Source organism: Gracilinanus agilis, chromosome X (genome assembly GCF_016433145.1).
Source record: "Gracilinanus agilis isolate LMUSP501 chromosome X, AgileGrace, whole genome shotgun sequence".
Taxonomy (NCBI): domain Eukaryota; kingdom Metazoa; phylum Chordata; class Mammalia; order Didelphimorphia; family Didelphidae; genus Gracilinanus; species Gracilinanus agilis.
The window spans coordinates 60,443,633-60,469,645 of record NC_058136.1 but is presented as its reverse complement, the minus strand read 5'-3'; the positions used below and the strand labels follow the sequence as shown (position 1 = coordinate 60,469,645).

Here is a 26,013-nt window from a genome sequence, read left to right as displayed (position 1 = left end):
GCTCAGTGGATGGAGAGCCAGGCCTAGAGACGGGAGGCCCTGGGTTCAAATCCGGCCTCAGACACTTCCCAGCTGGGTGACCCTAGGCAAGTCCCTTGACCCCCATTGCCCACCCTTACCACTCTTCTCCTTGGAGCCAATGTAATGATTCTAAGACGGAAGGTGAGGGGTTAAAAAAAAAAGAAAGAAACCATCTAGATTTATAAAAACTTCTCTCCAACACACATATGGTTCACTACCAATATATATTTTTTCTTTTTAATTTTTTCTCAGTGAATAAACAGCTACTGGCCAGAAAGGTCACTCTTGCACATGTCTGACTCAAACTCTAGTGGATCCACAAACCTACTCAAAACTCCAGCTGGCCCCATTGGCCAGTTCATGCACAGTATAAATATTTATGCACAAGATAAAGTTATAGAGAAATAAATGATGGTAACAAAAGACAGTCACGAGACTTAACACAGAACAGCCCTGGAATCGCTCCTTAAGAGATGGAGCTTACCTCAGTCCAGGGTGGATGGGATCTTTTGGTGACAGGTTAGGATCCAAAGAGGTCCTCGAAGAGAAGAATTCCTTAGGTATCCCCAAGAAAGTTTTCATGAGGGACTTCATGGGTCCCGAGCCCTTTCCTCTGGCCATTTCTTTTGTGGGCACAAAAGAAAAGTCAGATCCTTCACTCAGGAATTTGTTATTTCTTAAGTCTCCTGTCTGTGTCTTTGCTTTCTCCCATGCCTGGGATGTGCCATCCCACCCCTACCCCATCCTCCGTGGCCTCTTTAGAAGCTTTGGTTTCCTGCAAACCTCATCAGGTGTCACTTCCTTTGAGAAGATTTTCTGGATTTTCTCTCTGCCCCCAGAAGCCAAGGCGCACGCGCTCTCTCGCGCTCTCTCTCAATGTACAATGAAAAGATGACAGCAAATTGCTTGTCACATTTCAAATCCCCGCTCTGTTACAGATGTTTAATGTTATTAAATGTTATTAAACATTATAGTTTAATAAAGCAGAACTATAGACAGTGGGGTGGGGGTGGAGGAAGGGTTGGGACTTTCCCAGAAAGCATTTTAATCTGTTAAAAATAACTCACATTTTGAGATCAAGTGACTTGTCCAAGGTCACATTGAGCCATCAATGTTTATGAAGCACCTTTCATGGGGCCTAGCCCAGTGCTAGGTGAGCTCTGAGGAAGAAAGACACAATCCCTGCCTTCAAAATCTGATGGGGGAGATAACAAGAAAATAATTCTTCCAACAAGCCATAAGCAGGATAATTTGGAAATAATCAAATGAAGGAAGGTTCTAGAATCGAGGGGGAATCTGGAAAGGCATCCTGTAAGAGGCAGAATTTTAGCTGGGACTCATAGGAAGCCTGGAGGCAGAGATGAGGAGGGAGAGCTTTCTGAGTATGAGGAAGAGCAAGTGAAAATCCCAGAGTCAGAAGATGGAAGGTCTTGTTTGAGGACTAACCAGGAGGCCAGAGGCACTAGATCAAAAAGCACATACAAGGGAGTAAGGTGGAAGAAGACTGAAAGGTAGGAGGGGGCAGATTACGAAGGGCCTTGAATGCCAAATGGTGAGCATTTGGCAATTGTTCCTGGAGGGGTCTCACTTGGCTCTTTTGGGTTCTCTTTGTAAAAGCTGGTGACAGATACCTCAGACAGAGGAAGAAGCTAGTGGTGCTCTTGGTTGGGTTGTTGGCAATAGCTGCTTCCTTCTTTATCCTTTTCTCCCCCTAAATTAAAAAGATTTTAAAATTAATTACCTTCTGTCTTGGAAGTGTTTGAAGCCATGTGCCCTGCCTTCCTAATTAGGACAACCCACTCCAGAAACCATTACATGGCTCATATTCACTCCCCTCTTCCCCAAGCTACCGGCATGTAATCCCGCCTCATCTTAGAAGACTTTTTTTTTTTTAACTTATAAACAATTTTTATTTTATTTTAATTTTTAGTATTTTCCCCTAGTTACATGTTTCATGTTCCTTCCCTCTCCCCCAACCCCCCTTAGGCGACCCACGGTTCCGCTGGGTTTTACACGTATCACTGATCAAGGCCCAATTCCATATTATTGATATTTGGACTAGAGTTATCGTTTAGTGTCTCCATCCCCAGTCATATCCCCAACAGCTCATGTGATCAAGCGGCTGTTTTTCTTTAGAAGACTTCTTGATCTCCCGTGTACCAGGCCGATGTCCGGGCTCCCCTTACCATCCTCCCCACCCCCCTGGCAGCTCTTTGAGGGAAGGGCTTTATTTTCTGTCTTTGTACCTGCAGTGCCCCGCATATAGCAAGTGCCTTTCTCTTTCCATTTGCAGATATGTAAAGGAAGCAAAAGAAGCCACCAAGAGTGGCAACATAGAAGAAGCCCTTAAGCTTTTCTACTTAGCCAAAGCCATTTATCCCAATGACAAGGTTCTGAGCAGAATCCAGAGACTACAGGAAGCCCTGGAAGAGCTGTCAGTGGAAGAAACTGATGAATTTGTCGACGTGTGCAATAGTGGCCTGATGCTCTATGGGGAGCTGCACGATCGCCTTTTTGAGTACCAGAAAGAAGGCGTGGCCTTTCTCTATAGCCTATATAAGGACAAAAGAAAAGGTGGCATCCTGGCAGATGACATGGGCTTGGGGAAGACCGTTCAGATCATTGCTTTCCTCTCGGCCATGTTCGATGCTGAATTCGTAAGGCATGTCCTATTGATCATGCCAAGCAGCCTAATCAGCACGTGGATCAAAGAATTTGCAAAGTGGACCCCAGGAATGAGGGTTGCAACCTTTCACGGATCTAGCAAGAGTGAACGTACTAAAAATCTAACTAGGATTCAGAGGAAGAATGGTGTGGCTATTACAACATACCAAATGTTAATCAACAACTGGCAGCAACTTTCCCAAATGGATGGGAAAGAGTTCGTCTGGGACTATCTTATACTTGACGAGGCCCATAAAATTAAAAGCTCATCTACCAAGTCATCAAGAATTGCCCGTTGTATCCCTGTGAAAAATCGTATCCTCCTTACGGGAACACCAATTCAGAATAACTTGTATGAGCTGTGGTCCCTCTTTGACTTTGCCTGTCAGGGATCCTTGCTAGGAACATCCAAGACCTTTAAAATAGAGTATGAAAATCCTATTACTAGGGCAAGGGAGAAAGATGCTACTACCGGAGAGAAGGCCCTGGGGTTCAAGATCTCTGAAAACTTGATGACTCTTATAAAACCCTATTTTCTCCGGAGAACTAAAGAAGATGTCCAGAAGAAACGTGCCAGCGATAAGCAGAGCATTCTTCCGGAAAAGGATCCGGGTGGTGGTGATGTCTGTGAAATGCCTTCCCTTTCCAGGAAAAATGAGTTCATTATTTGGGTGCGTCTAGTGCCTCTGCAAGAAGAAATCTACAGGAAATTTGTATCCCTGAACCACATCAAACAGCTCTTGATAGAAACACGTTCACCTCTGGCTGAGCTGAATGTCTTAAAAAAGTTATGTGATCACCCCAGGTTACTGTCAGCACGGGCCTGCAGTCTGTTAGGTCTCAAAGGAAGTAGCCTCTCTGGTGGGGATGAAAGTCAGTTGGTTCATTCAGATACCCGGATCGATCAGATACCACATGATTCCCTAATGCAAGAATCTGGGAAAGTGATATTCCTCCTGGCTTTGCTTAAGAGATTACAAGATGAAGGACATCAAACTCTGGTGTTTTCCCAATCCCGAAAACTTCTAGACATTATAGAACGCCTGTTAAAGGCAGAAAATTTCAAGACTTTGCGGATCGATGGAACTGTTACTCATCTTTCAGAAAGACAGAGGCGAATTGACTTATTTCAGCAGAGCCGGGGAGTCTCTGTTTTTCTCCTCACTTCCCAAGTAGGCGGAGTAGGCCTTACTTTAACAGCAGCAACTCGAGTGGTCATTTTTGATCCTAGCTGGAATCCTGCAACTGATGCACAAGCAGTAGACCGGGTTTACAGAATTGGCCAAAAAAAAAATGTCGTCGTATATAGACTGATCACCTGTGGCACGGTGGAAGAGAAAATATATAGAAGACAGGTTTTCAAGGACTCATTAGTAAGACAGACGACTGGGGATAAAAAAAACCCTTTCAGATATTTTAGCAAACAAGAATTAAGAGAGCTCTTTACAATGGGGGATTTTCGGAGATCTGCGACCCAGCTGCAGCTGCATTCTCTACATGCTGGTCACAGAAAGACTGATAGGGAACTAGAAGAACATATCGCTTACCTGCACACTTTGGGAATCGCCGGAATCTCGGACCATGATTTGATGTTCACACAGGATGTTCCTGAAGAGTTAGAGGAAGGACAATCTCAGTATATTCAAGAAAGGGTTCAAAAGGCTCAACTCCTGGTTGAATTAGAGTCTCAGAATAACGAACTGTTAATGAGCAATATAAAAAGCGGAATGGAGGAAATCTGGTGGAAAGAACCTGCATTTTCCAGACCAAAGAAAAAAGGCCCAGAATTGAATGTTATGCGTCATCTTTCACCACCTGTCGTCATTGATCTTACGCAGGAAGACTCTCTCCATTCTGGAATTGCAAATCTGAGTATCACTGAAGACGTGGACGTGCCTGTAAAACAATCTGATGTTGACGTGCCTGAACACAAAGCTGATGATGAACTTGGAACTACTTTTTCCAGTGAAGAGTGCCAGGAAATGGAAATATCAAAGACCAGTAGTAATCCCAATGACAGTCAAGTTTCAATAGATAACACTCAAGACAGTGTAAAGCAGTTAGCTCAGGAAATAGCAAAAGCTGATACTGAGCCAAATCCAGATCAACTACCAAAGGATGAGATAGCCCTGGAATCTTTCCTCTTGCCCATCAGTCCGGAGAAGTCTGTGGAACTGGGTACTCCTATTAGAAGCCTGATGGGGGATATATCAGCATGCCCAAGTGCATGGGAGAATTCTGGACCAAATCAGACCAGGTTAGGGAAAGACTCCTTAGTTTCTTCACTACAGAATGTTGGTGATTTCAATCTTTTCTTAGAAGACTCTCCAGGGAGTGGCCAAAATCTTTCTAATCTACCTCTGGAACCCACTGAGAGGGAGAATATCCCGTGGGATTTAGCAGACAATCCTGGAGGCGAAAGTAGTAGCGTCAGGTCTCCACAGCTTGATGATCGCTCTGGAGAAAGTGAACTAGAAGATGAAATAATTCATGTGAAAACAAGATATAAGGCCAAGAAGATTGTTTCCGATGATGAAGATGATTCTGTGACCGAAGGAACGATGTCCCCTTTACCAAACCCATTACTCACACAATTTAGTTCAACTCCGAAAAGCAACATGTCCCAGCCTGAATTGTTTTTCTCTGAAATATGCAGTAGTGGGAATAATGCTGCAATTTCTAGAAGATCCCTGGCTTCTAGGAGGTCTCTTATTAATGTAATTTTAGACCATGTTGAAGATATGGAAGAAGATGCCAGTGAGCCAAAGAGTACCAAGGAGTATTTAGAAGAAGAAGAAGAGGAAGAAGGAGAAGGAGAAGGAGAAGGAGCAGCAGAAGCTGAAGCAGAAGCAGAAGCTGAAGCAGTAGAGGCAGAGGCAGAAGCATCATTAGAAGTAGAAGCAGAAGCAGAAGCAGCAACAGCAGCAGCAGAATCTAGTCAAGAGTCTGAGCACTTGGAAGAAGAACCCACCGAAGAAACCCCAGTGTTCGAGAGCGAGCCCTGCTCTTCGCCTGCGCCTCACGCAGACTCGGCCCCGGGTGCATCCGATAAAGATTCACAAGAGACGCCTGAGCACAACCCAAGTTCAGCTGCAGAGGCAACAGATGAGTACGAGACTCTCGTCAGGCGTGGAAAAGAATTGAAAGAGAGCGGGAAAATCCAGGAAGCACTCAACTGTTTACTGAAAGCCCTTGATATACGAAGTACAGATCCTCAAGTCATGCTCATGACTTTAAGTTTATATAAGCTACTTAATCAAACTTGAAAATCCATTGCAAGCTTATGTGTGCTGATGTTTGTAATTCTGTCTCTCCGGGGGGAAGGCGACAGAGGATAGGTTCTAGCACGTTACAGAACATGTTCGTGTTCCTACTTTTTTTGTGATCGCTAGTTTTGTTCATTACTGCCATCAAGGCTGGGGAGGAGTGAGATTCTGGCTGCCTGTTTTGTTCTTATTGTTCTACTTTGGGGGCAGTCCAAATGGGAGAAAGCTGTTTTAAGAGGTTCTTTTATGTTTACAAGCCGGTTGGCCCTGTTCTGAAAAAACATCCCCAGGGCTTTCCAATGCAGAGGGGGGAAATTAAAGTGAATTTCATTTAAGTTAAATGTTGTGTTCTCTTTGAAAAGCGCCTTCTCCCTGACGGTGGGTGAGGAGGACTCTGCCCCTGATTCACCGTGGAAAGCACCATCCAGGCTGTTCCCAAAGTCGTTGGGGTGTCCTTTTGTTCAACCCAAGTTTCATACTTGGAACCTGACTAAGACCTAGCGTGCGCTTTCTGCCCCATTCATTGGGCCAATCCAGGGTTCATCTCTTTTACTTACTCTTAACCCAGTGTGCTCCTTCCCCATAACTGCAGCGCACAAGCCCCCTCCCCCCCAAGGAGGTAAGGAAGGGGACTTTTCCCTGCCACTCAGAAAAATAGTTTAGCTTGACTCCTAGCTTACATGTCACGTCCATAAAAGACATTCTTTAGCCACAACCTCAAGAACTGAATTCAGTTCTTCTCATTTAATAGGCCTGATGAGGCTAACTGACTTGTCCAGGTTCACACGGCCAGTTAAGTATCTGAAGCAGGATTTGAGTTCTGATTGTCCGAGCCAGGCCCTGGGCCCACTACACTGCCACGCTCCTTGTGTTCTTCCCTCTCCTACGGGAAGCACTTGATTTCCACATGAGAGCTAGAATGGGTACCCTGAGGTAGCTGATGCCCCTTAGCTCAGTTATTGCCTCAGGGTCCTGGAAACATTTTTGCCAAAGGCCCATGTTGAGCTCTTGCCCAGAAGGGAATATTTGAACAAGATTTCGGAACCCGTTTAACCACTAGATGCCCCTAATATTACGTGTGTCTATTGGGCGTATGCATGTGGGTCTGTCCTCTTGGGAAGACGTCCTCAAATCATACTAAGCCCCATCTTGACTGTTACAGTCTTCCCCACCCCTCCAGGCTACCTTCAGGTACTTGCTCCAGTATATAGGTAGCCTGTGAAAAAGTACAATTGGAAGCTCGGTGGCCCAGTGGATAGAGAGCCAGACCTGGAGGCAAGAGTTCAAATCTGGCCTCAGATGCTGCCTCGCTGTGTGAACCTAGGCAAGTCACTTGACCCCCATTGCCCAGCCTTTACCATTGTTCTGCCTCATACTTAGTATCAATTCTAAGAGGTTTATTTTTTAAAAAAAGGAAAAAAAGTGGAATTGTTTTTGGAGGCCAGCAAGGACACAGGTTTAGGGAGTTCCTGAGACTGCTCTGTGTTGATATTTGCTGATTTAATGGTCCTAGCTGAGTTCCCCATGAAAAATATTGGGCTGGGGACAGCTAACAGTTACTTTTATTTACTTTTTAAAACCCTCGCCTTCTGTCTTAGAATCAATACTGTGTATTGGTTCCAAGGCAGAAGAGCAGTAAGGGCTGGGCAATGGAGGTGAAGTGACTCACCCAGGGTCACCCAGCTAGGAAGCGTCTGAGGCCGGATGTGAACCTAAGACCTTCCATCTCTGGGGCTGGCTCTCAATCCACTGAGCCACCCAGCTGGCCTCGGCAGTTACTTTTAAATAGAGGTGCTTATTAGTATGGAAACTTGGTGCCTGCATGCTGAGATGGCATTAAAGGATGACAAGGGGGCTGAAGAGGGACGGGAGCCCCAGCACTGTTGACTTGGCCTGCATCTCTGGGCTTCGGAGCCTTTACCTAAGCAGGAGAGGTTGCCAAGAGCAGAACCTGTAGCCTGGAGAGGGTGTTTCCCTACCGAATGGCCAGTCTTGGGCACAGGGAACAGGTGAGAGTGAGGAATGGGTGCTGTACAGAGAAGGCTGAAGGTTGGTTAGAAAAGTGTTCTTTACAATCCAAGATCTCCAAATGTGAACGAGGCTCCCTTGGAAGGGAAAGAGTTCCCCCTCCTTAGCTGTCAGAGCTTTTAATCAGCTGTCGGGGAGGGAATGAACCCATGTTCTGCTGTGGCCTGGCTCTGGGCCTCCCTCCTTAGCAGCACCCTGGGTTGAAGCGTAGCTAAGCCCCCTTGAATTGGCATCCCCAGCAGCCAGCAGATGGCAAGGGCTTGGAAAATGCTTTCCCTATGGACGTTCCATGCCTGTGAGGTCCCTGCCGATTCTGATGGTCGTGAGCATCGCACACAAACACGAGCTCCAGTTCAGACCTGGAAAGGCCTCACAGGCCATGGAATCCAACTCTTCTCTACAGGAATCTTCTTCTCAGTCTCTCCTGGGAGAAATCTGGTCATGGGGCTCGGCCTCCCCGAGGGTTCTGATCTGTTTTAGTGGCAAGAAAATGGCATGAGCCGTGGAGGCTCTCCCGTCTGGAAGCATGCAGTGACGATTTGGAGAGACGCAGCTGGGACTGCGCACCCTTTGGTGGACTGGGGAGAATGTGCTACGGTAATCTGCTGGGGGGCAGTGGGAGGGCCTCAGAGAGGACGGAGCAAGGGCCGAGGGCTTTGGGTGGCCACCGCCAATGGGCACCTACGTCTCCTCATTTGTCCCTTTAACAAGTCCTTCATGCTCCCTTACCGCAGTTGGCAGGAAGGCTGCCAGTCAGGGGTGGGGGTGGGGTGACGACCTGTCAAGCCACATCACTGCCAGACTGAGCTCTGACTTCTCTGACAGCTTCCACATCTTTAAGATGCCTCGTGTGGTCGCTATGAAAATAAAGGAGGCCTTTGAGAAAAGTTAGGCAGCTGCTGCTATCAATGGATATTACTATTGTCACCGAGCAGTCTCAGGGGTACGAGACGGTGAAAATGGAAGAAGGCATTCGATGCTCTGGAGTTTCCAATTTCAGTTTGGTTCAACAAGCAATAACAAGAGCCCCCATTCTGGGGGGGGGCAGTGGCAGTGGCAGGCCTGAAGTCTAGACGCTCCATCTTGAAGACTGCTAGGACAAAGGTAAGTCTGTTAATGAGAGAAAGAGTGTTTCAGAAGAGGCAGTGGAGGGGGGGCAGCTGGGTAGCTCAGTGGATGGAGAGTCAGGCCTAGAGATAGGAGGTCCTGGGTTCAAATCTGGCCTCAGACACGTCCCAGCTGTGTGACCCTGGGCAAGTCACTTGACCCCCATGGCCCACCCTGACCACTCTTCTGCCTTAGAGCCAATACACAGTATTGACTCCAAGACAGAAGGTGAGGGATTAAAAAAAAAAGAAAAGTAGATGGGAATGAAAGGGGGAGGATCCGCAGAAGATGGCCTAAGACTGAATCACAGGGATTAAGACAGAGGGTGGGAGTTTGCTAAAAGGACCAGTTTGCCTCTGATGGAGGTGCTGTTATTTTACAGTTGGGGAAACCGGGGCAGGCAGTGACATGTGAATGACTGAGGCCTGACTAAACACAAGTTTTCCTGGGCTGTGGCACACTCTGGCTGTGACAACAGATGGCAGCATCGGTATGCTTCTTCTCCGACACCAGGAAGAAAGGGATATAGGGTCAGGAGTGTGGCCTTGTTAGTGGCCAGCCACTCCATTGTGCTGAGCCATTTGTGCTTTTCTCAGAAGGTTTAGGGGAGTGTAATGGAGGAGCCAGGGCTTCTGGGCCCATCTTGATGGGGAAAGAAGGCCCCGGGGCCAATGTTGCAATGACTCCTGGGAAAAGTAGCCAGAAACTGCCTTTGTTAATCTCCTACCTGAGATGATGCCTCAATGCTATGTAAATTTCAGAGCCTATGGGGGGGGGGGCGGCAGAGTCTGAAAACTAGCCAAATAAAACATTTTTGGGGGGGAGGTTTAAACCCTTCCTTCTCTTCAGTCTCAAAAATCAATGCTGTGCGGGGGCAGCTGGGTGGCTCAGTGGATTGAGAGCCAGGCCTAGAGACGGGAGGTCCTAGGTTCAAATCTGGCTTCAGCCACTTCCCATCTGTGTGACCCTGGGCAAGTCACTTGGCCCCCATTGCCTACCCTGACCACTCTTCCACCAAGGAGCCAATACACAGTACTGACTCCAAGACGGAAGGTGAGGGTTTAAAAAAAAAAAAGAAAATCAATGCTGTGTCCAGTTCCACAGGGGGAAGAGTGGTAAGGGGATGAAGTGACTTGCCCAGGGTCACCCAGCTAGGGAAGAGTCTGAAATCAGATTTGAACCCAGGACCTCCCGTCTCTAGGCCTGCCTCTCTATCCCGAGTCACCCAGCTGTCTCCACAACTGCTTTTCTTATATCTGTCCCATCATCCCCACAGGCAGTCACCACTCTGCCCCAGACTACTAGAGTGACTTCTGAATGGGTCCCCCTCCCTCCAGTTCATCTTGCACATAGCCACTAAGACATTCTCAGTGAAGCTCAGATCAGACCAGGTCACTCTCCTGCTCAAGATCCTCCTGTGGCTCCTTGATGCCTAGTCAATAAAACACAAACTCCTTAGGCTGATAGGCAAGGCCTTCCCCAATCTGACCCCATCTTTCGCTTCCATCATTACTTCATGATTCCTCTCCACATACTACAAGTGAGCCAGACTTGTCCAATGCCCTCTTGCATTCTCTTGTCCCTGTGCATTCCTCCCCAAGTCAGGAAATCCTTGTCTTCCTTTAGGGCCCAGCCGAGATGCCACTTCCTACATGAAGCCTTTCTAGGTCACTCCCTCCTTCCACTTTTCTGGAACTTCTGTCTGGAATGTGCCTTTACCCTTGCCCCATTCTGCTGTCAATGTTTGACTTGGGTTGTTCGTGTCTTATCCTCCCCCAGCGTTCCACAGGATCATAAGACTTAGAACTAAAGGCCCCTCGAGATCATCATCTCCAATCTCTGTTTTACAACCGAGGAAATAAAGGCTGAATGACTTGCCTAAGGTCACACAGGTAGCAACAGAGCTGGGACTGGAATCAAGGTCTTTGGCCTCCAAATCCAGGGCTTATTTGGCTAAAATGCACTTGAGGGCAGGCAGGGAGAAAAGGGACATGAGATAAAATAGGCTGAATTCACTGTAGAGCCCCCAGAACAGATGCTGGATCACAGGCAAACAAATGCATTCATGCTGGCCTGTCGAGTGACCTTCCAAATGCCTACGCGTACTCACACGCACTGAACAAATTCCAGCGATTCCCCGTCACCTCTGGGATTCACCGGAAAATCCATCCGTCATTCAAAGCCTCAAACCTGCCCCTTCTGACCCTGTAGGACCCAGGGACCGATTTAGTTCTCACTATTCTGTCTCTCAAGTCCCGGGATTTTCCTTGGTCCTCCCCAATCCCTTCATGGATTACCTCCATTTGGCCTTCGTGGCTCGTTTCTCCATTAGACTGGGCTGACTTCTGCCTTCCTTTGTAAACCCAAGACGGGCACACAGCAGGCTTTGGTTGACCTGACAGGTAGCAAGTGAGAGCACCATACCAATGGCGCCCTTACGATGCCAAGAGGAAGTGAGGAAGGCCTAATGTATATATTGGCCGGGAATCCTTGTGGCAAATGTATGGGGAGACACGAGTGACTGAGAACTGCAGGGGATGGTGGGACCTTCTGAACGCATGAGATGGCAGACTCATCGGAGCACATGGCTATTTCAGGTTGACGAGGCCTAAAGGGGCTTCACAGAAGAACCGGGGCGGGGACGGACAGAAAAGAAGCCAGTGCGAGTAGCTCGACGAGCCCCCGACACCAGGGCCAGGGTCCCTCCAAACTAAAGCCCAAGTGAACAGCTCCAACAGGAGTCTAGATTGGGATTAACGGTCTTTGGGGTCAGAGTACAAAGAAGGCGACTGTGATGATCTGACCCAGGAGGAAGGTAGAAGCTACTGGACACATAAGACGTAGACAGGGAAACTCTGGAGAAAGAGCAAGGCAAGAGTGAGAGCACACCAGGAAAAAGGAGGGACACAGCCGGGGAAGGGGCAGGGTAATGGGCCAGGGACAGGAAGACTAGAGAGACTTTTCTACACTAGGATAGTGGGTGCGAGTAGATGTGTTTGGCAAATAGAAGAACCTGGGGTCAGGGGACAGACAGAACAAGCATTTCTCCAGTGTCTATTGCACACCAGGCCTGGCCAAGCATTTTGCAAATAACAACCTGGGAGGTAGATGGCACTACTGTCCCTATTGTACAGCTGAGAAAACTGAGGCACACAGGGATTAACTGACTTGCCCAGGGTCATACAGCTAAGTGAATCTGGATTTGAACTCGGGTCTTCCTGACTTCAGATCCAGTGCTACATGCACTGTGGCCACACCTAGCTGCCTCTGATGCCATAAAGCACCAGAAAGGAACTTTTGTCCTTGAAGAAACACCAGGATGTATCTTAACCATTCCAATTCCAATTCCAAGCACTGATACCCAGAATTCACTAAATACCCACCCAGACTGTTCTGACACCTTGAAGAGAAATCAATAGATGTCTGAAGCTCATAAAAAAATGGATGAGTTTATTTTCTCCCTTCGACCATGATAATATGGTACCCAAATTTGGTTTTCACTGGAGGATCTGTGTACACAGGCTTGTCTAGGCCACTGACAGGCAAGGCAAAGGCTGCTTCTTGGAATGGGCCTACCATGGAACCTCTGGTCATCCAGCCCAAATCTCCCTGAAAAAGAACAAGCCCCAAAGAGATCGATTATACAAAATCCAATGAGAAGAGCGAGGCTTACACTGTACATCTGTTCTCTTCCTCAAATAGAAATTGGAGAACACGGAAGACTCAAGAAAGGGGCAGGCAGTTCCCAATGAACCCCCTGTGGCCCTAACTTGCTCCACAGTGGGAAGAGAAGGGGCCAAAGGCTGTCTCTTCTTCAGTTCTGTCAAGAGCATCTCCTGCTTCCCCAACAATGGCAGCCCCTGATCACCTCCTCAGTTACAACAGACACTCCATAGGAGCCAGGAAGAGATGGAGAGAGTAGCTGGCATCTTTAAAGCCAGACTTCCCCTTTCCCTCAATGGGCATTGTGTTTTAAGGAAGGAACAACCCCAAAGAGCATGGCCACTGCCCGCTACCCCTGACAGTGGCAGTGGTGGGAGGATGGGGGCCTTTTAATATCCTCTACTTCCTGGCTGAGCCCTTTAACGAGGCACACATTCTGGCAGCAGGTGGTGCGTTTGGTGGCCTCCTGTGCTGGGAAGAGATATGTACCCCCTGCCTGGCTTTATCTTCACTGTACTGAGAGGCAACTTCATTGAATCTCACTCCAGACTTCAGCATTTCCATGGCCTCCATGATTCTGCCATGCTTTTCACACAGAATATGTCGGACCTACGAGACAAAAAGAGGAACCCCACAGTGCTTTCTCTCTTTTTAAAACCCTTCCCTTCCATCTTAGAATCAATACTGTGTATTGGTCCTAAGGCAGAAGGGCAGTAAAGGACAGGCAACAGGGGTTATGTGATTTGCCCAGGGTCACCCAGCTAGAAAATAACTGAGACCACATTTGAACCCAGCACTTCCAGTCTCCAGGCCAGGCTCTCTCCACTGAGCCACCCAGCTGTAACATGCCCCACCTCCCCCAGTACTTTCTTTTGGGTACCAAATCCTTCCTCACAGTATAAGAACCAGAAGTGGGAGCTGAAAAATGGTCCGCTGATCCCTTTCACAGCATTAGCAAACAAGGTGACCACAGAAAACAAAAGAAATCGTAAAGCTTTCTGCCCAAATGGAATTAATGTGCCAAGGGAAGTAGTCAAAAGGGAAGAAAATCTCTGTATCAAACTAGACTGGGCTAGGGATTTGGAGCCTGAGACACAGAGACATTTAAGAGAACTATCTAAGGCCAAAAGCACAAGAGAAATGGCAAAAGGACTATATACCTCCAAAGAAGAATCCCAAACTATGAAAGAATGTTCCAAATCACTGCCAAACCAAAGATGACAAAACATGGGAATGGGGTGTGTGTGTGTGTGTGTGTGTGTGTGTGTGTGTGTGTGTGTGTGTGTGTGTGTGTGAAAAGAATGGCACCCTGGCATACTACTGGGAAATGCCTGTCAATTCTGAATTGGGCCAACCCTTGTGGAAAGCAAACTGGTGTGCTGCTAGGCATATCCTCCAAGGAAGTCCATGATTTTAAAAAGAAATTTCTCACACACACTCAAAAATGGATAGCGGCCCTTCTGGTGGTAGCAAAGGAAAAGGGTGGTCCAAGGACATAATGGGATCTGAGGGTACCGTAAGAAATGATGGTTAAGGAATGCAGAGAAGTCTAGGAAGACTTCTACAAACTGATATGGTGTGCAGCAAAGCTCATATAAACCCCGAAACAGAAAGAGAAAGAATTAAAAGTGGATGTTGCAAGATTAGGATGGCCAAGTCTGGCCCTAAAGCACTATGGGTAGGAAACGTTGCATATCACATCAAACCTTTCTATGTGTTAGGTCTGCTGAAACTTTCCCTCCCTCTTTTTTCTTCCTTGTAATAAGGGATGGTTCTCTGGGAGGGAAAAGGGAGAGGAATGCTTCAGGAAATATAGGTAATAGAAAAACAAAAGCTACCAATAAGAAATGTTTAAAAGGAAGAAAACTGGCCTGTGGAGCCAGGCCAGAGGAGTCCCACTCTGTGCACCAAGAACATTTGCCAAAGCTTTGATCTTACTAGAAGATGGCTCAGTGGATTGAGAGCCAGGCATAGAGACGGGAAGTCCCAAGTTCAAATCTGGCCTCAGACACTTCCCTGCTGTGTGACCCCGGGCAAGTCACTTCATCCCCATTGGCTAGCCCTTACTGCTCTTCTGCCTTGGAACCAGTACACAGTATGGGGTCTAAGACAGAAGGGAAGTGGCTTTTTTTTTTTTTTTAAACAAAAAGAAAAGGCTACCTTGCTATGGCATGTGAGGCCTCCTCGATCCCTATGGTGGGGGATGCTGAGAGCAGTAAAAGGAGAGCAAATCGCTCTCAGTGGGAAGGAGGGAAAGCAGCACATACATATTGTATGTGCCAACTACTGTGCTACGATCTCACTGATCTGCAGGACAACCTAGGAAGATGGGTACCATCATTATCCTTATTTTATAGTAAAAGCTGAGACAGAAATTAAATGACTTGCTCAGGGCCACACAGCTAGGAAGGGTCTGAGGTTGCATTTGAACTTGGGTCTTCTTGACTCCAGGCCCAGCACTCTTAACCACTGAGCCACAGCTTCAGCAGCAGCTTTTGGCAAGTTCCTTGACCCTATTTGCCTTAGTTTCCTCATCTGTAAAATGAGCTGGAGATGGAAAGGACAAACCACTTTTGTGCCTCTACCAAGACCCCTGGATGGGGTGGTGAGGAGTCAAGCACAACAGAAATGACTGAACACCAACAGGGCAGTGAGGTCGTCTTCTATTAATAACTTTGCAACAACGTTAGCAGCTTTCGGGTTGCTGGGGGGGGGGGGGGGGGGGTTGGTGTCCTTCTTTGCAGTTCTGGTTGTTAACATTGTTGCTGCTTCCCCCTTGAATCCCGAGGTTGGTGGGGATCTTTCTTTGCTCATCTGTATCTATTACACACACATCATTAGATACCACTCGGCTTCCATGCACCACATTTGCTTTGCCTATTCTCCCACTGGTAGCAAAGTGCCGCCATAGCCTTTCCGTGTACCCGGGAACTTTAGCAACTGGCTCTCTGGTTGGGAGGGCCCCGGAAATTGTGTTCTGTTTCTTGGCGGGGTTCTAGATTTCAGGCCAGAGTGGCTACACTAATTCTTCCTGACTAAACTCAACAGAATTGAAATGACCCTCTTCGTAACTTGGGAAGACAGAGATGCCGGCACCGTCACTTACTTTGACTGCATTTCCACCACCTTTGGGACCCTGGGCCTTCTTAGCAGCACCCTCACTCCCAGAAGCTGCTGCTCCCCCTTTATGGAAGAGAAAAGGACACTTATTGAGGTCACGTTACTTTCTGACTACACCCCACCCCCACCCCCGCCCGTCCCCACCCCCGGTCCAGTTAGGACAGTCTGCAAACAGCGAAACCAGAAAGCAGTGCTGGCGGGGGTGCCCATGACTTTATTCAAGAGCCGCTGGCGTTAGGGCAGAACTCCTGATCGTAGCCGCGGCTGCAGGGGGCTGTGAGCGCAGCAGAAAGCCAATTTGGGCTTCAAGGTCATTTTCCTTTTCCTGCAATCAGAAGTGTCCTAGAAAAGCCGGAGTGCCGGGTGTCCGCCCCATCTGCTTCTCCCTATTCTCCAACTCCAAACCAAACGGGATCAGCTGCATCAATAACCTGCACAGGCTTGGACGGACTTACGGAGCCTCTCTCAACAGTCTGGGGGTTGGGGAGCCCTTTACGGAGCGACAGTTCCGGAGGGTGGCCACTGTCGAGAACAACTGGCAATCCTACCCAAAGGACAGACATTTTAAAGTCTGCGGTTCCTGAGGGGAGGCAAAACGGAGAGAGCTGATTCACATCACTAATCAGGATTATCCCTTCTTTCTCTACAAAGCAATAACAACGCAGCACTCGAAAGTTTGCATAGGTAGCGCAACTCCTAGACCGCGCAGTGAGGCAACGAGAGGGAAGAAAGGCGCAAGGAAGCGAGGGTCGGGCTTTGAGGAGGTTGAGATAGACGTTAGAGACAGCAGGGGAAGAGACATACGAACCGCCGGCTCCAGGCTCCCTCGGATCGGCCTACCTTTCCCTCCTTTGCCAGAGCCGCTCTTCCCCTTGGGCGCCATTTTCTCTGTTTGTACTTCCAGGTTTCCGTCGGCCGAATATGGCTGAAGATTCAGCAGGACTGTCCACTGTTATGCCCGCACTGCTCTACGGTCACAGGACGCTCCGCCTAGATCGGCTTCAATCAGGCAGTACTTGAGCCAGCTACGGAGTCTGGGTCCTTGGAAAACGGAAGGGGCGGGTTTCCAACGAGACCGGAAGGGGCGTGGTCCTGGAGGCTCTCTTCCGGGCCGTGGGCGCGCAAATACGCACCGCGGTACGTGATCACGCAAATACGTGGCGCACGTATTACATAATCACGAGAACACGTGTACGTATGCGTAGTACGCGATGCGCGCATTTACGTGGACCGTGCTGATACGTAGCCGATTTGTATTTACGCTGCTGCGTGCCCACAATAGGTACGTGCGTACGCTGCTCACGCAGCAATTCGTAATTCGCTGGTACGTGCCCGCGCTGTGCACGTAGATGCGTAATACGTTAGTACGTACACGCGCTGCGCACTATTTACCTTAGGTGCGTAGGTATACGTAATTCGCTACAAACAGCTATGACGTACCTCCTCTCCCAGAGGAAGCTGAAATCTAGTTGTTCCTTGATTTATTTCTTTGCGTTCGGGCGGAAGAATACCGTTTTTCACTTTTTTTCTCCTTTTGTCAAGGTGGTTAATACGGAATTCTGTTATTCGGTGCTTCAGTGTATAATCAATAGGAGCGAGACTGCGAGGACAAAGAATCTGGAACTGAAAAAAAGTCTTTTTAAATAAATGTTTAAAAAAATGAAAAATCAAACTACCAATTGGGTCACCGAACTAGGGGAAGGGGCTCGTCCGCCAGGCAGCAAGTGCTTGGGGCCCTTAGCGCCATCGATAGGGCCATCACACCCTTCATTTGTGTGTCCGCTGCCTTACACTCTGGCGCAGAGATCAACCAGTATGGGTTAAGCACCAACTACGTGCCAGGCACCGTGCTAAGTGCTTGGGATCCCCAAAGAGGCAAAGGTCTCCCACGCAAGGGGAAACAAATGTACATGGGAGATGAAGCGTATTGGGGAAAGCTTCCTGGAGGAGGTGGGATTTGGGGCTGGGCCTTAAAAAGAATTGAGGGAGGCTCAGCAGAATGCCAGTAGAGTTCAGAGGTGGAGTGAGTATCTCGTTAGAAGCCTCAACCAAGGCTGCTTACCGTCTCAGGGAGAGAGGAGAAGAGGGAGACATTGCAGGACTCCAAACTTAAAAAAATAAGCCACAGGGTGCTTTCACACGTAATTGGAGGAAAAGAGAACTAAAACAAAAAAAGGTGTAAGGAGGGGCTGGGCAGCTGGGGGGCTCAGTGGATTGAAAGCGGGGCCTAGAGACAGGAGGGCCTGGGTCCCGATCTGGCCCCAGACACTTCCCAGCTGTGTGACCCTGGGCAAGTCACTAGCCAAGCCTGCTCTTCTGCCTTGATTCTAAAATGGAAGGTGAGGGTTGAAACACCTCCCCCCCCCCCCCTGCAAAGTTGTAAGCAGATCAGGAAGGTGGGAGACAGAGATCATGAAAGGCTATGAAGAGCAATAAGGAACTTTTACATTTGGCACTTGGAGAGCGAAAGGATGGCCTGGAGTAAGAGAGATCTCCCAGGGAGACTGACCAGCAGGCTCTTGTAATCGCCCGGGTAGGAGGTTATGAGGGAAGGCCTACAATTCCAATTGAGAATATGAACTCATTTGCACACTCTTGGAAGAATATCTGCAGAGGACAAATGCAGAGTAAGTTGTGGTATGGACAAAGGAGGTGTTGAGGGTTGCTATGGGAAGGGGCAGAGAAGGCGATCCAGGAGCAGGGGGGCATCCCTCTCCCACTTCGGAGACTCTTGCAGGATTTCTGAGGCCCCAGATAACTTTCACTAGCCTTTGTTTGGTTCATTTGCTTTTTCTATTTAAACATGTTTTTCTACTTGAATGATTCCGTCTCATTGTCACGCCCTCCCTTTGTTATTCTTTTCCCTACAGAACATATCCTTAAACTACCTCAGATATATCTGAAAGGGAACAGCCATTCACTCTTCCAGATGAGAAATTGCCTCCTCATTTTTCTCTCTTATAGTTTATTCCATTTTCAAATTACTATTCATTTTTCTCTCCTTGCCAGTTCCCTTTATGGCCACCTCCAAGAATGTGTGCCTCAGTGGGCAACTCGAGTCCGGAAGTACCTAGCCGAGCTCGTCATCGCCTTTCTGGAACCGTATTCGAGCTCAGAGTGCTGGCTTACCGTGGAGCTGGCCTCAGAGTGGGCACTGGGTCCAGCCACTTTCCTGGCTCTGCTCCCTCTTCGTCAGTTCCTACAACTCTCCCAGCGTTTCTGTGAAACCATTCATGGAGCCTCGTTTGCTCCGCCCCTCACCAACTGCTGGGGCCCCCTCGAGTTTTACTCGTTTGCTCCTGTTGTGCGCTGGAGTCCTTTTCCTCTCTCTCCGAGCTCCTCCCTGTCTAGTAAATGCCCACGTACACACTGGAGCTGCCCCGGGCATCTCGTTAGTGTAGACAGGCCGTGGGCCTCGTTCCACAGTGTTACACTGGTCACTTCACCTTCATCCCTTCACCCAAATTCAATGGATTTCAGATCAATTCAACAACTTCACTGCCTCCTTTGTGTCGGGTCCTAGGGCTATAGAGGAAATAATCTCTGCCCTCTGAGAAACAGCCTGTGCCCAGCAAAATCACTACCAAGGAAGTGGGGAAGAGGCACCAGCGCCCGACGTTCCGCTGCGCCATTTCTCTACGTCAGGCGTGCCAGGGCACATCGTGCCAATATTGGGATCTGCCGAGCTGGAAGGAGAGGCAGAAGGAGCAGGAGAGCACAGACGACAGGTGAACCGGAATCCACCATCAGAGCTCTGAGGAGAGAGGGATGTGGGGGGCTGGGCGGGGGGGGGGGCAGACAGATGCGCACCACCCACTTCTCACTCAGAAACTCTTGGTTTCTGGTCTTAACAGCATGGTGCCCCCTTCCAGAGTTTCCTGATCTTCTGGGCCTGCTTTAGTCGCTGCCTATGCTCTTACAATTGCTTTTGCCTCTGGGCCAAGTTTGGATGGCATCATGAGGGCCTTATTCTCTGTGGAGGAAAGCCCAAGAATGGGAAGTGCTAAAGCTAATGGAAAAGAGAACCGAGCTTAAGGGCTAGTACCTGCCCAGTGCGGGAGGAAACCTAGTCTGGGAGCTCTCAGCTTACTGAATTACATAACTATTCAGCACAAGTAAGACTAGATTTCCTTCAGACATTTTCCCGTGAGCTTCCCTGCTACAGAGACTTGTCTTCCTTGTTGACAGCGGGGACTGGTGACTTCTTTGTATTTAGATCCCCGCTTAGCACACAGATTACTGTGTGCTTCATTAATGCTTATTGATTTGTTGTTGATTGAAAGAGTACAGCTGCATTGGGAGCTGAGTTTGAACCCTGCCTCATTTTAGATTGTTAATTTTTAAAAATCCTTACTTTCTGTATTAATAACAACTCTAGGGCAGAAGGACAAGGACTGGGCAATGGGAGTGAAGTGACTTGCCCAGGGTCACATAGCTAAGAAGTGTCCAAATCCAAATTTGAACCCAAGACCTCCCAACTCCAGGCCCAGTGCACTGGGCTTCTTAGTGGCTCACCTGCCTCATTTGAGACCAGTCTTTCACTTGGAATCTATTTAGAGCTTTAGGGATTAAACTGCTGAATTTTGGTCTTTGAGTCATTCTGTGACTTACTTCTTCTTGGGAAAGTTTAGTCCATTTACATTCATCATTATGATTTGGGGACTTTTAGCCTATTTCATCAAAAAGGAATATGCACTTTCTTAGTCATATATTGAAAGCCAGGCTGGAGCTGAGTGAATGAAAGAATTCTTCTGCCTTGACTGTGTATGACATCACAGGGCCATAGATTTGGAGCTGGAAAGGACCTCAGGGTCCCTGAAGACCTTAGAAAGGATCTAATCCAACCTCTCACCTTTCAGCTGAGGAACTGGGCCTGCCTGAGGGAACTTCGGGAACTTGCCCAAGGCCACAGAAGCAGAAAGTGGCAGAGGTGGGATTTGAACCCAGGTCCTCCGACTTTACCTCCACTGGATCATTGTACTCTGTAGACCGTCAAGCCCTGTGAGTTACAATGATCTGAACTCCTCAGTGTTCAGCCAGCAAGTCAGTGGAAGTAGCCTGGGAAGCCAGCAAAGAGGTGGTGACGTTAGCTTTTCAGAGAAATCTTTCCCCTTGGACACTTTGGCGAGCCGGGAAAAAAGGAGCCAGAACCACAGGAAAAGAGAATAGCACTTTTACTATCAGCCAGAGGAAACAGGATTAGACAGTTGATAAAGTCCAATTGATCAGGAAACACGAACAGTTTACATTCACTACCACATGGTCAATATAAGCTTGGGATTATGAGGAACAGTGAGCACAATGCATGCCTGCTATTTGATGGGCTTCGAGACCGGAACCCACGGGACTGATGAAGTCCACTATCCAGAGTGTGGCCAAGCCCCAGCCAGCGTGCACTGGAATGACTCAGCCAAACAGAAGGGAAGAGCCCTGCCTTCCTTCTGGTCTTTGTATCCCAGGACTTACATGTCTACTGAATCACGAAACCCAAACCAAGGTTGCTAGCGAATTTGACCATTTGACGATTGCTTTAACTAAGGCAGAAGGTTGCGATCCAGTCTACTTTTGCCCATTGCTCCCCAGAGTTAGGCCTCCAAATGAAGAGAACAGGGCAAAGATGTTCTCTTCCAAACAAGCTGGCCCTGCAAAGGCGTTCTACCTCAGTTTCCTCATCTGTGAGACAAGGAGGTCCCACTGAGCTCCACGATCTTTGGCAATGGCAACAGATGCTTTCTTCTAGGCTTGTGGTTCCTTCGATGTAGCAACGCACAGCCAGAGAGCCTGACCGGACCGGTGAAACATTCGTCGACATCTGTGCGTTCCGATCTCGTCGACTTAATGGCAGAGACGATGCTGAATGTTTGGGCGATCGATCGATGGCTAAAGCCAGCTCTGGCGACGTCGTCTAGCCCAATCATCTGCCCTCTTCTGACGCTTCTGACAACACACTCCCGTGTTCCCACAGCCTCTGTCGGGACGCTCCCCGATCTAGGAAGTCCTTCTTTGTGCTCTCCAGAGTCACAATCTGCTCTCGAGCACTTTCCCCCACTACTCCTAGCTCTGCCCCAGGAACTAAACAAAGTTCACCTCCTCGTGTGCCTCAGTAGGAATGCCACGGCAGTGACCACGTCCCATCTGACAGAAAGCACTCTGGCGCTTCGACTGATTCTCATGTGGCACCGTTCTAGGGTTGGAGCTAGCAATTTTGACACCTGGAACCATCCGTGGAGGGATAGAGGAAAAGATCCAAAGAGGAGGAAGCTCCCCTGGAATACAATTGCCGTCGTGTGAAGTCGCCTCCTACCTTGCGCGATCATTCTGATGAAGAGACTCTGTGTGTGTGTCGGTTTACGCCTCAGACCTGCAGGTGTGCCTGGCTCCTGAGGGAGCTCTCGTTTCCGGCAGTGCTGAGTGACTGAAACTTGGACTGCAAACCAAGAATTCATTTGATTTAAGCACATCCGAGGGGAAAGTCCAGCTCCGACAACAGCCTTCCTGTGCTGGGTGTCTGCAAGTCATCTCAGCCTGGCCGGCATGCGACGAAGCTTAAAGCTCAAGGGCTCTGTCCGGAAGCTACAAGCACCTAAAGACTTGGGCCCCGAAGAAGGCCTACTGGGAGCCACTCGAATCCCCCCTTCCCTGCCCTTGACTAAAGTATTCATGCTCCCCCCTTCGCCATTCTTGCTTTGGGCAGGAAAATGGGCTCCTGCTCAGAAAAGCTGCTTAATGCTAGGCTTCGAGCTCCACCCCAGGGCATTCTGTTCTTGGCGGGAAGAGCCTAAAGACCAAAGCACGGCCTGGCTCTTCAGAGCTCTTCAACAGCACCGTGCTGTGCTCATAGTTTGTCCGTGGTTTCTCACCCTTGGCTTGGCCCCTGGGATACTGTGAAGTGAGCTTCATGGGAGGGCACAGGGCGTGGAAGGGCCATGGCCGGAAGGTCATTGATCCATTGGAGGGAGGCAGTGTGTATGCTAAAGTCTTTGAATGAAGCCTCATGGTGGTCTGCAGCCGCCCCTGGATTTTTGAAGGCTGTGTTAGTGGGGCCCAAACAAGCTGGAAAAGGGTCAGGTCCCGGCCTGGGTGTGTGCTGTGTTTACTGTAAAGGACAGCAATTCAGCAAGAAAAAGGGGCCTTGTGGGTAGGGGAGGGAAATGCAGCTTTTTGGTCTCAGAAACTCAGAAAAGACCCCCTAGGTCTAATGAGGCACCGAGGTTGGCATCTGTCCTGTACTTAGATGGATGACCTTGTGGTTATTTTGATCCGGCTGGGCCCAGCTCCCTGGCTGCCGCTGGCACCATCTACCTTGTGCTTCAAAAATAAAACAAAACCCCCACCTCCCTGATCTCTCGCTCTCAGACCTTTCTATGTCTCACCCTTTTGGATGTTCAGATAAAACGCTGCCACGACGGCCCTCGCCTTGGAGACAAAATGCCTTGCAAGATATAGAAAGGCCGGGGTTGCTCCAGCTAAAATGTACGGCTGTGCTCAAAAGGTGTGGATGGCAATGGGACCGCCCCGCCTGGCCGGCCCAGGACACCTCACCGACTCTTTAAATGCTTCCGTTGTGCGAATCCAATGGGAATGGCCTTCTTTCCACGTGAATGCCGCCGCAATGTTAACAGCGATTCCTGCTTCCTGCCTTTGGGGTACCAGTGCTGAGGATCCCCTGTAGAAATGATCTTAACCAACAGAGGGTGTTACCGTGGCGATCCTTTCTCTAGAGAAGGTTTTGCCAAGGATGAAGGGGGAGGGCTCGACGGTACTGATCTTCTTGGGAAAGGGCAGGAGGTTGGGGGGGAAACCAGGCAAACAGGAGCTGAGGCTTTCCCAGATTCCAGCTACTCCTCCTCTTCCCTATACCTGATTGGTGGCCTCTAGCCAATAGAATGGGAGCTCCATGAGGTGAGGACCTTTATTTGACTTCTGACTTTCTATCTCCAGTACCTGGGCAGTGCATTGCTCATGGAAGATGCATAAGAAATGTTTATCGGATGGGCTCGTTATTCACCTCACCAGCTTGGGATAGGTGCCTGCCTGGCCCACCGCTCCGAATGACTCAAACAACATTTCCTGATCTGACTGCAGGCTCACTAACACAGAAACAGAGGCGACACGACGAACCGGGAACAAGGACAGAAAGCCTTTGCTTAATCCGTCACCGAGTGTCACGGGAAGAAGCAGCACATCAAGGCCAGGACTGGCTCCCAGAAGGGTTAGAGCTGGAAGAGACCTCGGAGACCCTTAAGGTTGTGCTGAGCTCACATGGATCGTCTCAGACGGCAACCCCACGGCTCTCTGGACCACACCACCCACTTCTTGCTGCCACCGATGGGAGGGCAAATCCTCCCGTGGCAGAAGGAGAGCAGAGGCCGAGAGCCCAGACCATTGCCCGCGAGTGCGTCTTTCCATTGACTAATTCGTTTATAAGGGGTGGGGTACAAAGACAGGCTTAGAACAATGGGTACAATCATATCAACACTGCTTTAGCATACAAGCTCATACATGGATTTCCACAATGTAGTACAAGGCCGTAAACAGTTGGGTACACATGAATGCTTCCCTGAACATGTTGACGCTCAAAACTTGTGTTCAAACCACAGGACAAGAAAAGCCTTTGGGGCAGGAGGAATATGGTACATGAGCAGAGCATCAATGAGGACAAAGTCAGTTGAGCAGGGTTGGGGATGGACCCGGTGGTCGATGCTACGTACGATCCATCCATGGGTGCGGCCCTTTGGGCCAAGGAGGGCTTGGGCCTCAGCACACCCTGGGCCACTAATGGGGGAAGAGAGGCCCTGAGAGGACGGGGCCATGGTGATTGATGGTCCCCTGAGGACAATGCAGCGCGGGCTGCAGAGGACCACACCACAAGGCTCAGAGACGGCAGTCCCTAAGGGAGGAGGCATGGCCCAACTCCTCCCCCAGATGCGGGCCTGCGGCGGTCACCATCTCCTAGCTCTGAATCAGGCCCCAGCTCTAGCTCTCTGATTTCCTCCTCTTTAAAATTGGGGGGAATCAGGCTTGCCCTAACCTTCCTCCCAGGACTGCTCTGAGGACCTCGTGAGCTAATGTTGCCAAGACTGCTCCCAATAATGAAACAGATCATCCACTTTGAGCCCAACCAGAGGCGGGCATGAAGCCCTGCCTCCTAGCCCAGGATGTCTGAGGGAATGTTTGATCCAAGTATGTGTAGCTTAAGTGCCCACAAGTTGGCCCAAGGACGTGGGCGGGCCCACAGTTTGTGCTGGAGAAAGAGGGAAGCCAAATACACAGCCAGTTTTCTCCAATTACTAAGGGCTGAACAAAGCTGAGGGGGCCGAGGGGGCCGAGGGGTTCTTTGTTTTGGGGCAGCAATCACTGGCCCCACCTTCCTCGACCTGTGTGGTGTGCCTGCTTCCTCTACCAGGCCAGAACCAGCTCCGCTCCTTTCCTCTTGACTGAGGTGAAGGTAGACAGGCCTGGCCTCTCCCTACATACGACAGGGTGGCAGTGAGGGTAGCTTTGGAACTGGGTTGTGTAGCCAAGGCCTTTGGGCCTTTATCGGGGAGAAGGCTTAGTTCTCCCCCACTGGGGAGCTCCCTTTCATTCAGGGACAGCACAGTGCTCTTGGCAGCAGGCAAGGGCCCCGCAGGTGGGGGATCCGACATGCGCAGTTCTGGTACCACATGGGATCCTCGAGTCCAAATACCCATCAGACTTGAGCTCCCGTGGGGGCTACAGCCTGTTCATCTGCGACTCGTGCAAGGCCTTTGAGGCTTATAGTACTTTTGTTGAACGGTTTTCTGTGGGAAGGTGATACACACCTCACTGTAGATCATTCTTCAGCGGATGCTTCTCGTCCTCGTCTCCTTCTTGTTCTTTCCGAGCCACGCGCCCAGCTGCCCGCTGTCCGCTTCGCCGCTGGTCATCACCAGCCAGAAACAGACGTGTTCATAACGAGGACAAGGCGGTGGGCCTTTGCACGAGGCCGCGAGAATCTCGAGGGCACCGACAGCACTTGTAGTCCCTTGGCAGTGTGGAAACGAGGGAGCGCAAAACCCAATCGGCAGACATACTTGACTAAACTAGGAATGCCCCCTTTCGATTGGCGCCTGGCAGTCGGCCTTGTCTACGGTGTGGTTTACTAGCCCTCTCCTCTTTTTTG

At 49.3% G+C, this 26,013-nt stretch overlaps 2 protein-coding genes across 3 annotated transcripts; one reads left to right on the top strand and one right to left on the bottom strand.

Annotated features, from left to right (window-relative positions):
- The first annotated feature begins 2,480 nt into the window (after positions 1 to 2,480).
- On the top strand, positions 2,481 to 6,256 carry ERCC6L (ERCC excision repair 6 like, spindle assembly checkpoint helicase). Its single transcript, XM_044682582.1, has 2 exons — positions 2,481 to 5,488; positions 5,606 to 6,256. Exons 1-2 carry the CDS (start codon positions 2,505 to 2,507, stop codon positions 5,949 to 5,951), a joined length of 3,330 nt encoding a protein of 1,109 aa, XP_044538517.1. The 5' UTR covers positions 2,481 to 2,504; the 3' UTR covers positions 5,952 to 6,256.
- A 6,260-nt stretch (positions 6,257 to 12,516) lies between these two features.
- On the bottom strand, positions 12,517 to 16,802 carry PIN4 (peptidylprolyl cis/trans isomerase, NIMA-interacting 4). 2 transcript variants are annotated; one of them, XM_044682502.1, is made up of 4 exons: positions 16,710 to 16,802; positions 15,856 to 15,932; positions 13,239 to 13,358; positions 12,517 to 12,695 (listed from the first exon to the last, which is right to left on the bottom strand). In XM_044682502.1, exons 1-4 carry the CDS (start codon positions 16,750 to 16,752, stop codon positions 12,537 to 12,539), a joined length of 399 nt encoding a protein of 132 aa, XP_044538437.1. In that variant the 5' UTR covers positions 16,753 to 16,802; the 3' UTR covers positions 12,517 to 12,536. The 2 variants fall into 2 exon arrangements, with proteins under 2 accessions (XP_044538437.1, XP_044538438.1); XM_044682503.1 differs by lacking the exon at positions 16,710 to 16,802 and adding an exon at positions 16,678 to 16,696.
- Between the last annotated feature and the right edge of the window lie 9,211 nt (positions 16,803 to 26,013).

What these genes read in the sequence shown, in the direction of transcription:
- PIN4 (XM_044682502.1), bottom strand. Translation starts at nt 16,752, where the DNA reads ATGGCGCCCAAGGGGAAGAGCGGCTCTGGCAAAGGAGGGAAAG. An exon ending in CTCTGGCAAAGGAGGGAAAG is followed by an intron (nt 15,933 to 16,709) that starts GTAGGCCGATCC and finishes TCTTCCATAAAG; the next exon opens with GGGGAGCAGCAGCTTCTGGG. An exon ending in AAGATAAAGCCAGGCAGGGG is followed by an intron (nt 12,696 to 13,238) that starts GTACATATCTCT and finishes GTTCTTTTTCAG; the next exon opens with GGAGATTTGGGCTGGATGAC.
- ERCC6L (XM_044682582.1), top strand. Translation starts at nt 2,505, where the DNA reads ATGCTCTATGGGGAGCTGCACGATCGCCTTTTTGAGTACCAGAAAGAA. An exon ending in TTAGAAGAAGAAGAAGAGGA is followed by an intron (nt 5,489 to 5,605) that starts AGAAGGAGAAGG and finishes AGAAGCAGCAAC; the next exon opens with AGCAGCAGCAGAATCTAGTC.